Consider the following 13,950-nt stretch of genomic DNA (forward strand, 5'->3'; position numbering starts at 1 on the left):
GTGCTCCAGTCAGCCAGCACGTGCGGCCTGATTACTACGTGATTATTATAATCGCAAGTACTCTCTGTGCACCCATGTTTTTAATAATTACAACAAGGCATAACAAGAAATTAAGAGGCAAGATCAAAAGGAGTACATGAAGAACTGACGTGTCCGGATCCATGATTTCTCTTAATTTGTTTGCATTCAACAAGACAAAGTTCCTAATCCTTCATTATTAAATAACAAAAACAGAAAATGTACATGGTTTTGTTGCTGCTAAAGATACTGATTATTGGGGCTTAATTCGGTCAAAGGGAACACAGGAAAGATAAAAAAAGCTAAAGGGTGATCAGTGTGGCCGACATTACCTGTTTGTAGGCAAAACAAAAAGGGCGCAACACGGATTGATCAGGAATAAACTCGATCGATAGAAATAAAAAAGGGGTCCAGCTGCATGCAAGCTAGCTAGACGTTTAAAGTTGGATGGATAAAATAAAATAAAAAGCGAAAGATCTCTTTTCTTTTCCAGTATGACATTTGACTATTCCTTCATGCATTTTATATAAAACGTTAGCCTTTTCCCGGAAATGCCATGTGCTCGATCCATGCATGGGTGGCAGCTAGCTACGCCTTGATCATGTTTTGAAGATCAAAGATTTTTATTAAGTACAGTACATCATGAAAGTGCTTAATTAATTGGCACGTACTTCTTCCAGCACTAAAGCATATATGCAGCATGAATATTGCTTAGTAGTTAATTTTGGGAAGAATATATCGTCTATTTCACGTATTGATTCCTCGTATTGTCACTGCACTTAATTTACATATGATTGGATGAAATCATTAATTTAGAAAAAAGAATTATTAACATCTACGTACACACATATATATATATATATATACATACACACGTAACTAGGCAACACCAATTAAGTAATTATGCAATACATATAGTAAGAAAACTGTTTAATTCTGGCAAGTTATTTTTTTATAAAAATAAATCTTATTTTATTATAAATAATCATTCCCATAAAAAATAATTGATTAGAAATAAGCGTTTATGTTAATTTGTAATGACATGACCTGGATTTTACTACTACTCACGTTCACAGAGTTCAAAGTCCATTTACAATGCAATATATTTAAGGCATTTTTTACTTTTTACTGCACAATATGCTTACTTTTGGTCAAACTATACTTATGCCGGCGCGCCACAGCTTTCTTAGAGCACTAGCGCCATTGGATTATGCACTAATATATTTATAAAATATGGTCTTAAATTAGACTGTATTAAATTATATATATTTAAAAATTTACATAATTATAAATAATACTTTTATAAATTTAAAAATATATTGTTTACTTTCTAAATCTTAATTTACTTTCTTTTTTTTATCTTTCCTCCCCTCTCTCTCTCCACCAACGGAAATAAACCCTCTCTCAATACATTTTTTTTTTCTTGCTCTCTCCCAACACCAACAAAAAAAAATTCGAAAGAAAAAAAAAATTTAAGAAAAAAATAAATAATAATAAAATAATTATAAAAAAAATAATTTTATTATTATTATTTGACTCAAAGATGAATAATTCAATATAAAAATTTTTTCTTCGTATGCTATTTTACATATGTATATACAGAAACTAATATTAGTACTCTAAGAATAGGAAAATATTGATCTCATGTGCTGCCAGGGAAATTAATATATAAATAATGAAGCATTATGTTCCAGTACACAATATGCAGGAAGTTTTGTGACCATATGATAGTGACTTTATCGATCAGCTGGATACATGTTTTTCTTTTTTCCTATTTTTTGTCAGCACTTGGAGAGGAAAAAATAATATATAGATAATTAATATATATATATATATATATATACATACAATTGAAACGTGAGCAATAATCTCACTCGTTTAAATAATAAATGTCCACTCTATCGCTTGATCGACAATTAGAGTCAAAGAAGACGGTCACGATCTCAGTTAGCTGATAACATTAAAATAACTCAAAATCTTCGGGCGAGTAACGAAGAATGGTTTGTAATGAAAATTAATAAGAGACTCGTAGAGCTAATAGCCCTAGAAATTAATAGTTACAAACATAATTTAGATAAAAAGGTCAAAACAGTGGTCAAAGATGTGGGCACGTCGGTGGGGGTGAAGATCTTGCATAAGCGCCGAAAGGTGCAAAAGACAGTCATAAGCTAATAGAGTTTTGAGAGACAAGAAAGGACAGGTTTTTTGAATTGAACCTCTTTCAATTCTGAAAGGAAAAAATCCCGAAAAGCTCAGGTCACAATAGACAGCAATGTGGGTTTTGTTTCTGTCCCATCGAATATTATTTCTCTCATTAAAGCCTGTTCGATCTCTCACTTTTGGTCAAGAGGTTCTGGCATGGCCCCCCTTAATTAGGAAGAGCCTAATAAAATGCCTTTTCCGTTGTTGTGCATAGAGAATTTTATGCATATCTATGTATTATAGTTGTATCTCAAAACTGAATACTGCAAAATCAGTAAAAAAAACAAAAACAAAAATCCTATAACTATGAGCAATTATATATATATATATATATTACATGCATATATACATGTAAATAGAATATTCCCAATCTTAATGATTTAAAATATCTACTTTTTTATCTTTAAGAGCATTCTTAGGATAAACATGACTACTTTGAAACCTTATAGCTCATTTGGATAGGAAAAATATTTCATTATATCTCATTTCATCATTACAATTTTCTCAAAAGAAACACTTAGAGCTGGTCGGGTGTCAAGTGGTTTTTTACACCAACAAATAACAACATGCCACACATGAATTTCAGTAATATTGTGAATAGAGTCACATGTAGCAGATCACTACTTTTCAAGATTGCGCCCGAGACCACAACTCCTCTCTTCTCTTGTTTTATATTCTCTCTCCTCCTCCCCCCATCCCTGTCGGCCTCTTCCCCTGCCTCTCTCTGAAAAAATTTGTCTCGTCGGCCTCCTCCCTTGTAGCTTCCGAAGAATCTAAGGTTAGATAAACATTTTTCAAGCAAAGGAAACAATCGAAGAATCAATTTTTGCCTTCATGTCTAATCTATTTTTTGAACCACCAAGTCTACCCCAAAGCGAACCAGTACCCTGTAAGCCAACAACAGTTCCGGTGCTTCTAACAAGGCACTCATTATCATCAGCACTATCACAATCTGCCATTGTGCCTATTAGAGAGATCATCATCCAACATGGTTTCAGTTTCATCATTCTTCGGTGATTATAGAGTGAGCAAGCCATTTGATGTTTTAGAGCAGTTGTTATTTCATAGGAGTTGATCAGGATCATACAAATCAACTCGTTTGAGCATTTTATCAAACATCTTGCATCCATTCCCATTTCTGAATACAGCAAACCAACCCAACAATCTAACATTTCCTCATTACATCACAACAAGCATTCACTATTATATCACAGAAATCATTTATCAAGTTCATAACAAATTACCATGGAATACACGATAAGAATCGGTATAAACAAAATAGAAGAAAATTTTGAAAATTCTTCCAAGCATTTACGCAGCCTAATGTTCAAAAATATTACTCAATTATCTAATTAAAGAAAATGACAATTATAAGACATTTTGACAATTATAAGACTTTTGAACAAATTATGCATAGTACGTTTTCAATGGAGGAGTGCCTTGGAAGAGTCTAAAAAATGGATAAGATGGACAAGATTTTGATGGTCTAGAAAATAGATAAGATTTTAAAACATGTGGAATTGGAAGAACCGACTATAGAAGAATCAAAGAAAAACCGATTGTAGAAAATGGAACACAACAGTAAAGAAGAAATGGAAGAGCAGAACGAGTAAAAAAAGAGATAGAATTGGGAGAAAAGAGGGAAAGTGCCAATGTTTTGTACAATAAGTAGTGATTTATTGTATGATAAATACACTTGCCACATGTTGTGTTCCTATTAGCCGGTGTAAATATAAATTAGACACTGACAATTTTTTAATTTTTCTCGTTTATCAAATTTTTATAAAAAATATAATAAATAATTTAATTTTTTTAAAATTTAAAAATAATATTAATATTAAAAAATAATATTTTAATAATATTTTATTCATCTTTTAATTTCTATGTTTATGCCTATGTGCCTGCTTCGTGCTGCTGAAAAGAAAACATCGATCAAATATCCGATCTTTTTCACTGACGGAACACCACCGAAGGATAGATGGTTCTACTATGTGATCACAGATCAACACCGTGGAATCATGTACGTTTAGTGGAAATAATTATATGCTGCATCAGGGTACCATTGGGCATGATGATCTCCGGGTGAGGAATAATTTTTTAAGTGGCCTGCCTGCAGTAAACAATATTATCCAATTCTTGAAGGTGGAAGAACGTCGCTGTCAAACATATGCTTGCAAGATGACCGTAAATCCCAGAAAATCTGAATGTACAGTACGATGTTGTCACAAATTAGGAGAGAGTATGGAAAATTTTTGCGTTGATAATTTAAACCCTAATTAAGAAGTTGGAAGGATTACAAAAGTGTTTCTTTCCCGTTATACCCATGTAAATCGTGTCAGTAAAAGCAAAAAGAGAAAGGGAAAAGATGAATGAAAAAGCCAGAAAAGAACCGCCATGACCTTGACAAAGAACTTCAGTCAGTACACCGTGAACTCTGCTCCCGTGAATCGTGATTGTCAATTTATCAGTCCCCCTCCCCCTTTTCAACAAAAGTTGACCCTCTCATTCGGCTTTCTTTAACACCAACATCATTCAATTCCATAATTTTGCACGGATTCCCATCTATCCTCTCTAGTGTGAGAGCTCATTCTATGCCAAAAATCGGTGTCTGAAAGAGATTGGGCTTAGCATGAGTTTGGAATGTGTGCAGAGCGGGGCCAATCCAGCTGCTTCCAAAACCGGAGGAACTCTCATAACTATTGTTACTACTTACGGCAGCTGTTGTGGGATAAGGGATTGACGTTCCATTATTCTGTTCCTGAACATAACCTTCATTGAAAAACCCATTGCAGCTTTCGTTGGCAGAGCTGGAAGTTGTAGAGAAGTCCACGTTGAAGGGTGAGGTGGTGTTCTGAAAGGCAGAGCCATTGATGGAAGCTGATTGAACTAAATGCGGTGCAACACTAGGGTTCTTAGTATAGTTAAAAGAACCGTTCTGGTAACCAAGAATAGACGGCCAGTATTCTGATGGGTCTTGTTTGATGGGTATTGCGAAACTTAAGGAAGACGCTGAGGGCTGTGAAGCAAAGGATATGGAGGAAGCTGAGGAAAGATCTCGGTCATCAGAACGGCTTCCATCGATACTCTTGGTATCGGAAGCAGACTCAGAAGAAGTCTTCGATTTACCAGCGCCGAGGGGAAGGTTGCTGTTGGCAATGCTCTTTACGTCGTAGCGGCTCATGTCAAAATTGGTCACGGCGTTTAGCCCTCTGAATTTTATAGCAGCAATGTCATAGGCCTCAGCAGCTTCTTCTTGGGTGCCTGTTTTATTACCCCAAACAAAAAGCAAAAACAAAACCAGTCTTATATAAATAAACTTTAAACAGGCTAATATTATAAAATACGGAACTGCATTTTCATGCATCCAAATAATGTCCTTAGAATGAATAAACCGTGGCAAGATAACGAGAGTAAAGAATCTCACTGAAGGTGCCAAGGTAAAGATCTTTGTTGCCAGCAACTCTCCCGATTCTTGCCTGCCATCTGCCGTGTTGATGGTGCCTGATATATATATATATATATATATAAAGATTAATAAATAACGAGACCACATTTTTTTTTTTGATATTATCAATGGTTTTATTATAAGATCAGTTACTATTCATCCCTCACTCTACACCGGATAACTATTTTTTTTTTTTATAGGATGTGACGTAATGAATAGTGTGGATGAGAAGAATTATTTATTATCAAAACAGCAAAATATTAAACAAAGAATGGGGGAATAATTTAGCAAACCTTGTGACGCCTCTGTAGATGGAGGCTCCTCTAGAAAACCCACTACTTTTCCTAAAATAACGGTAGGAAAGATGTTTCAGCAACAACTTTACATGCCGCTACATAATCTACGTACATTATTCATACAAGACCAGTAGCCGAAAGGATTCTCCAAAAAAACGAAGAGATAATTAAGGAAAACAGTCATGACCAAAAGCAAATTTACCTTCGAAGAGAAGCAATAAACTCCAACCTAGTCATGTTCTTCATCTCCTCAAGTTCTTTCTCATAGTTAGAAACCTTTAGAAAGCCAAAAATAAAACATTGAAAAGGCGGATCCAAACTGCGACGCAGAATAATAACACAAGGAAACTAAAAATTCAATATATTTGATTAGCCACTCACCGGAAAGTTTGTGGTTGTGTTCGGACCCCAGTATTTGAGAGCTGCCAGATCATAAGCTCTTGCAGCTTTCTCTTCTTTATCATAGCCACCTTAAGAAAGTAAATGGCAAAATCAGATCAACCATGAATCTAAAGTACTATAGATTACATGTTCATGCAAAAAAGAATCTATTACACAGTAAACAAAATCTAAAGGTCACCTCGTACGTACCAGCATTCACGAAAGAGCATAATATCAATATAGTAAAACAACATGATGACCATAGTTACGAGCCAGGACTACTACTACTACTGTTTACTTGTGGAAGAGACAAGCTAAGAGAGAGAACTCACCCAAATAAACTGAGATAATGATGATGTTATGAGCATCCATGGCGGCGACAATTCATCGTGTACATGCCACGCAAAGAAACAACAGAAGCCACATCAGAGTCGGATCTTCACACCCGTAATAAATGCGTATAGTACTATAGCAAATTCAGCTAAACGAAATCTAAAGCACGCCTACGGCGTACAGAAAAGCAGCCCGGAGATCGTCCAAATCTGAGACGCCCTTAGATATTGCTATTGGGAAGTGCACCGCTCATTACGGTATGGTCAAAGAGATTGATTGCCACCTCGTTCGCGCAGGACTATTCTCGGCATCTCCTCTCAGACCCAGATCTCGTGTACCCGGATTAAACTGTACGCTCCCTAGGCGCACGTTAGAAACCATCCTAATTGAATAAATGGAAAGAAAAAAAAATCACCTTGTCTTCCTTTCCTACTCTGCCCTTCTCTTCTGCAACTGTTGTCCCAAAGGTGAGCTTCATATCTCCCTGTCCACCTATGTCTAGGATTTTTAAAGCAATGAAAAAATATTTAGTAATTATATGTTCTATTGTAAGAATCTCTCATCCAAGTAAAGGGTTCTATAAGAACTTCGAATTGATCAAGTTCTTTTATTTTTTGTTGTCATGGTCTCACAAATTCGAGTATGAATTTACCGGGTGACGCCACGGTAGATGGAGGTGCGTTGACCGAAGGTGTCTGCGTTTTTCTTTGGCGACGGTTCCGCTGGAGCCACTGGCAGCTTTTCCGCTTGGGTTTTTTGTTCGGTTGAGAACCCTCGGAGGAAGCCAGCGGCTATGGTCTTGAGCTCAGAGTCGTACATCTCAGGCTCGGCCGACACATGCATAGCCATGGGACTCTGGGTAGAAAACTGAGCCAGCGGTGCAGCTCCGGATGTGGCGGTGGAACCGCCAAGGAAGTCCTCAAGCTTCGGCCCGGTGGTAAACATAGACAGGTCGTTTGCACCACCAGTCGCATCATGATCTTGATCTTGCGTTACGTCGGTCACAGAACCTGCGTCAAAAAATATAATATAACAATAATCAGAGATGATATTCTTGAACAAGAATACGTATCCGTCCGTGGTTTCGGGTTAGTACTGTGCCTGCTAGCGTATGAGAGAGAGAGAGAGAGAGAGAGAGAGAGAGAGAGAACCTGAGGCTGGGGAGGTAAAGGCATGGAAGAGGGAGAGAGGGGAGGAGTCGGAGCGCAAGTGGGGGTTAGTGTGGTTGGAAAGAGAGAAGCCGAGCCAGTTCTGGGGAGAAGAATCCATGTCGTCGATCGATGAGCGTGAAAGAGATGTGTGGAAGCTGGGTGAGTGGGTTGTTTTGGGGTTGCTGTCTTTGGAAATAGCAAAAAAAGAAAAAATAGAGTTTTTTCTTTCTTAAACTTCGAGGAAACCAGAGGGTTAGGGAAGGTAAAATGGGTAATGAAGGGGACTGAGGATTGACACAGATATAGAGGAAGAGGAAAGAGATGAATACTGAGAGAGAGAGAGAGAGAGAGAGAGAGAGAGGCTGCAGCGTGCACGAGTCGCGAAGTTATTTAACTTTATAATACAGAACGAGAGGGAGAAAATAATACATAATAACGTGACAAAATAACATAAAAAATAAATAATTTTTATTTGCATTTACACATTAATTGATCAGAGGATGGGAGAGAGAGTGAGCAAACTGCACGGCAAGTGGAAGCTTTTCATGGGACGACTAGGCGGTGTGCCCCTCGGTCTCTGATCTCTCTCTCTCTCTCTCTCTCTCTCTCTGATTCTCTATCTTCTTGACCTAATAAATTAAGCATTTTGTGCTCTTTCTTTTTTCTTTTCTTTTTTTTTTGATAAAAGCATTTTGTACTCATAAAATAAAAAGAATTAATCATTTTTTCAAGCAGATCTTCTTTGACATCAGTCCGTTATAACAGGATCCTCGTCTCAAATTCTCAATAACCATATGACAAAACTTTAAACATTTGATCCTGCTTGAGCAAACAGTCGACGATGGCTACGTACGAGATTATAAGGGATTACAGCATGTCTTCTATGTTAAAGACATCATGATATGCATTTTTAATAACATCTTTTAATGATTTATTAAAAAAATTAACAGGAATATCAGTATTAACATCATTCTCACAATATCATAAACTATCATGTAAGAGAAATGATATTTACAGTCATTAAATACGCACTAGCCGTACAATTTTTTTGAAAAAAATGAGTAAATAGGGACCCATATTGCATGTACAATTCTTTTTTAAAATAATTGTATAGCGTTTACACTTTACGATTATATGTAGTATTACTCATTATATAATACACACTCATATCGCCTGGATCTGATAATCCTCTTACGTACGTTCCGTGTCACAATTTTTTTTAATTTAAACTCCTTTTAGATGTTAAGAGTATTATAATAATTTGTGAATAAAAATAAAATATTTATAAATAATAATAAATTAGCCCGTTCTGTCCCAAACATATCCATATATATATATATATATATATTTTTTTTTAAAAAAAAAAACAACATTATGTGAAGAGAGAAAAGGAAGGGGGAGAGGGTTTGTTTTGTCATTTGTATGTCGTAATGTGAGACACGCTGACGCCCAGGAGAAGGAGCTAGGTTGGCATAAGGAAAACACTATAGACATAAAGAGATTCTACACACCAGTATGCCACGTCTTCCCTGATTTTTTTTTCCTTTATTCCCCCCTCCCCCCGTTCTTGCCCCCGCTATCTCTCCATGCCCACTCCCCACGTTGGCCATGGTGGTTAGGGACCAGCTCATGATGGACAAAAGACGCCGGTGGTACAAGCCGTGGAGCGCCGATAAGGAGGTTACCGAGAGAGGGAGATGCTGCTCGAGGAGAAGGGAGAGAGAGAAGGGCTCTTGTGGCTGGAAGAGAAGCTTACATCGACGAGGGGTTGGGTGCGGTGGCGCAGTTAGGCTACGACGGCAGCGTTGGCAGCGGCGAAAGGGAGAAGTCGTGTGAGAGATGTTCAATTTTGGGAGGAGGAGAGGGAGATGGGCTGCACTGTGGGGGGCTAAGTCTGGTCGGGAGGTTACCGGTGAGGGGGAAAGGTTGCTGGTGGTGGCCGGCGATGAGCTGTTGGGCCCTGCTGTGGCTGGGAGACCGAGTCGTGTGAGGCACACAGCTGAAGGGGGAAAGAGGAGAGAGAGAGAGTGGGGAATGAGGGACTAGGAAAAATGGACACGTGATACACTGATAGTGTACCACATCAGTGTATGTGATCTCTTTGTGTCCCTAGCAATCCTTGCAAAAGATTTATAGTTGGTCCCTGCGAGTACCATGCATCTTTTTCGGCCTTTTGTCTCCTATAATGTGCTAGCTCCTCAATCTTGGACTCCATAAGACGACAACCTTCACCTCTTCCCCCTTGTTTGTTTTGATCTTAATCGTGGGCACTGAAATATTTTTTCTTGTGGAAAAATTTTTTTTATAAACGATTTCGCGTTCCAAACCACACACTAATATTAAATATTAGACATTTATTTAATGAAACAATACGAATTAAAGACGAAAATAATTTCATGAGACAGGAGACTTTATTATTCTCTCAAAAAAAATTCTTTTATTTTTTTATAATAAAAAAAGTTATGTAAGTGTTGGTACACAGTTTAGCACACCAAACCGTCTGTACCTAGAAAAAATAAGTATTCATGTCTAGTTATATGCGATGATAAGAATAGATTCATTTTAACTAATTACAAAAATCATTTTAACAACAAATAATTAACCATAAATAGTGTTTTTTTATCGTTAGCGAAAAATTATGTTATTAGAACTTGTTTGTCATACAGTAGAGTGCTCATACATTGTCCATAAAATATAGGATCCAAAGCATATGTTATAGAAGATATCATATTTATAGTAATTGAGTGTATAAGTATCGTATAATTTTTTTAAAAAAATAAATAAATATGATATTCATATAAAAAAATAAATTTTTAATAATTATTTTTTTTTTCATAATAATTATACAATATTTATACATTTACATAGCATTATTCGTATGAGAGAGAGGGGGGGGGGGGGGGGGGGATAGGCAGGCAGGTGTAAGAAGGAGGAGGCATGGAAGGAGGGCCCTGCCATCTGCCAGAGGATAGATCTGCTAGTGGCATATCCACATAGTTGCATGTCACCCGCTTGACACGTTTGCATTATAATAACATTTTCTTCAAAGATCTAAGCACACGTGTCAGCTGGATCCTGAAGATGCCATGCATGCATAATGATATTATATGTTGGCATGCAATCGGATTCGAATAATCGTAGGAAGTGTGCATGCATGTTAAATGTTTCTAATTAATTAAAAAAGATAAGTATAATATATGGTTTAACAATTAATAGTTCATTCGTGCAAATCGGAGTCAAAAGACGGTAGCATTAGCATATATGGATGGAGGGTGGTTTCTCTTAAATTTTAAGGATGATTGCAGATTCGTGCATATATAGTACGAGCTAGAGGGATTATCTCCAATAATTGTCTTTTGTCATCATGTGGTGTTTGTTTAGTTTAAGATTCGGAATTTTTGTCTAATAATTATACTTAGGATTTGGGTAATTTGATGAGTAGAATGAACTGATTTTTGTTAATCCATATATATAATTCATTGTCCAAAAACATTAAAATCCATATATATAATTCATTCTCTCTCTCTCTCTCTCTCTCTCTCTATTTAATTTATTATATTCGCATAAGATCCAACAGCCAATATATCATTTGCATATATTTGAAACGCCATTACGTTTCTTTGTTAGTATTATTATCATTAAAATAAAAAATAAAATAAAAGAAGAAGAACCTTTTATATTAGAGCTCATGTATGTCTTGATCAATATCATGTATTACCTGGATAAAAAAAATACTCAATTTATGATAAAGTTTGTCATGTACATGTTTTTTTTTTTAAGCTAGTGTCGTGTTCAATAGAATAGGACTTTTAAGCAAAGTCGTGAAAATATATTAATTTATTAATATGAAGATTTTGAGGGGAGCAGTTCCTAGTGATGGACCCGACCAAGCGAGCCCAACCCACATAGTATGGGTAGGCCTAAGGATGGCTTGATGAGATGAAATTTGTATGAGAAAATAGGATGGCCCTGACTGCATGGGCCATGAAGGGCAAGGTTGGCCCGTGAAGCCCACAAGGAAGTAGTAAGGTAGTAGGTGCTAGGCATAGGACTAAGTCAGGAGACCTGACACATCTACTAGCCGACAAGTCACATGCACAGGATCAGGAACAACCTAGGTCCCTGAGCGCCAACGGCTAGACAATACCTGAAAGGTGGGGGCGCCTGACCGAGGCCACGCCACATTTAATGAAGGACGAAGGCAAGTATGCCATGAAAATGACCCAGGGTTATCAACAGTTGCCACGATCAGGCATAGATGGCCTGTCACATGGCAAGGAGTTGACAGAAGACATGACTTGGATATGAGCGGCATCGCCACGATCAGCCTAACAAGGAATCACCCTTACTAGGTATAAATATTTTCCCCTTGGGGGCAAAAAGCTCCATATACACACACACATACATTGATTAGAAGCACATGCAGCTCATGAACTCAGAATCCAAACTAACTCGGCATCAGAAGTACCCCCCACCACCCTGAGCCTTCATTCCTTCATTACGCTAGAACAAATCAACCCAGTGCACGCAGTTGCTCAGACTGTGAAACATGACATCAATAAAAATAATACCAGACACTAGAAGTGTAACTTTGACCAATGCATAAACTAGAGTTAAAAGCTTAACTCTTACACAAAACTTATATGTAACCATTTTAATAGTCTTGCAAAATTAAATAAATTACATACATATATATATATATATATATATATATATTGTAGTGGGTTTGGGTTGCCGAAAGCCAAGATCCAATGAACGACCTCCGGAATGGCCATGCATGGCCACTTATCCTCCGGGTCCTACGGCCACATGTCCCAAGTCTTAAGAGCTGGGTGTCTGTTGTTGGTGATTCAGAGACAACAGCTAGCAGCAATCACCCAGCAAAGAGGTCCCAACCCCAAGCATGAATGATGAATAAATTAGGTATCAAATACCAATCACGTTAATGTGGAGCAGGCCAGCATGACCTCAAAACCCGGAAGAGCCTACCTTCAAACTGCTTTCGCACTAAGCAACTCAACAAAAAACAAACAAGCCAGGAGGACAAAAGTTGCAACTGAAGATTGAAAAAAAAAAAAGAAGGAGAAACTAAGCAGATTGGCAGAGAGTTCGGCGGAGATTGTTTGCATGCTGACCAGTTTGATTCTTTCTGCAGTAAAGGATTATAATAAATTAAGCTTTTAAAAATGCAAATACCATAAGTGGGATGGACAAATCCTGCCCTCAGTCAAAGTCAAACTATGTATAAAAAATAATTAAAAGGAGATCGAGTGGGTCTTGTGGGCACTGAAATGAATCATAACTCACGTTCGCTTGCTGCCTAATATACATATTTTCCTTCATTTATTATTACTGCATGATCTCCTCTCACATGACCCCCTCTTATAGTATTTTGTCTGATACGTACGTGTCTTTTTTGTGTGGACATGTGGGCCTAGCAATGCCGATATGATTCTCGTTCGTGCAACCATTGATTGAGTTTGCTTAAGCTGATGAGTCGATTATATATATCCCAAGGCTGTTTGCTCCCTGTTTGAGTGTTCTTAGAATAATTAATGAGACGATAGAGCTTCTGCATTAGCTGTTCATTACAATAAATATAATTGGAGATGATAATATTTAAGATAAAAAAAAATGATATTAATATTGTAAATTAACTCAGTTCCAAAGGCGGAAGCCAAGCTCCTGATTTTTCTACTGAGCTTAAAAGATTGACAAGTGTTTATATATCTGAGAATCAGTTTTCCAAGTCCTGATCAGTACCTTCAATGAAGTGATGAACAAGGGGCTACCTAAAAGGCCTACCAACCATTTTTTGCACAAAGTGCCACTAGCAAGGAAATATCAAGTCAAATTTTAATGAAGAACGGTGACATGATTCATAAAAACTTTGAATTGCTAAAACAAATGTCACTTGTCTATTAAATCCTCTACCGAATGCCTCCCATTTGCAGGCCAGGCAGGGCTTTCACACTATGGGAACCAAAACTAAAAGTGGAGAGAGGCTGTGAGATTACAACAAGACCTAACTGAAGTAATGGTTGACTTAAGAGCAGAAGTCATCTGTTGTGGAGTTAATCAAGCCTATAGAGACACATTTCTCCCCATAAAAGGTCTAATAGGA

The 13,950-nt window shown here is 37.1% G+C and overlaps 1 protein-coding gene across 1 annotated transcript; it reads right to left on the reverse strand.

The window, feature by feature from the left end:
- Positions 1-4,464: 4,464 nt before the first annotated feature.
- On the reverse strand, positions 4,465-8,110 carry LOC121262918 (AP2-like ethylene-responsive transcription factor AIL5). The gene is made up of 9 exons (XM_041165613.1): positions 7,827-8,110; positions 7,328-7,685; positions 7,091-7,173; positions 6,675-6,683; positions 6,343-6,431; positions 6,164-6,237; positions 5,959-6,009; positions 5,645-5,721; positions 4,465-5,481 (listed from the first exon to the last, which is right to left on the reverse strand). Exons 1-9 carry the CDS (start codon positions 7,942-7,944, stop codon positions 4,805-4,807), a joined length of 1,536 nt encoding a protein of 511 aa, XP_041021547.1. The 5' UTR covers positions 7,945-8,110; the 3' UTR covers positions 4,465-4,804.
- Between the last annotated feature and the right edge of the window lie 5,840 nt (positions 8,111-13,950).

This window comes from Juglans microcarpa x Juglans regia, chromosome 4S, assembly GCF_004785595.1.
Source record: "Juglans microcarpa x Juglans regia isolate MS1-56 chromosome 4S, Jm3101_v1.0, whole genome shotgun sequence".
NCBI lineage: Eukaryota > Viridiplantae > Streptophyta > Magnoliopsida > Fagales > Juglandaceae > Juglans > Juglans microcarpa x Juglans regia.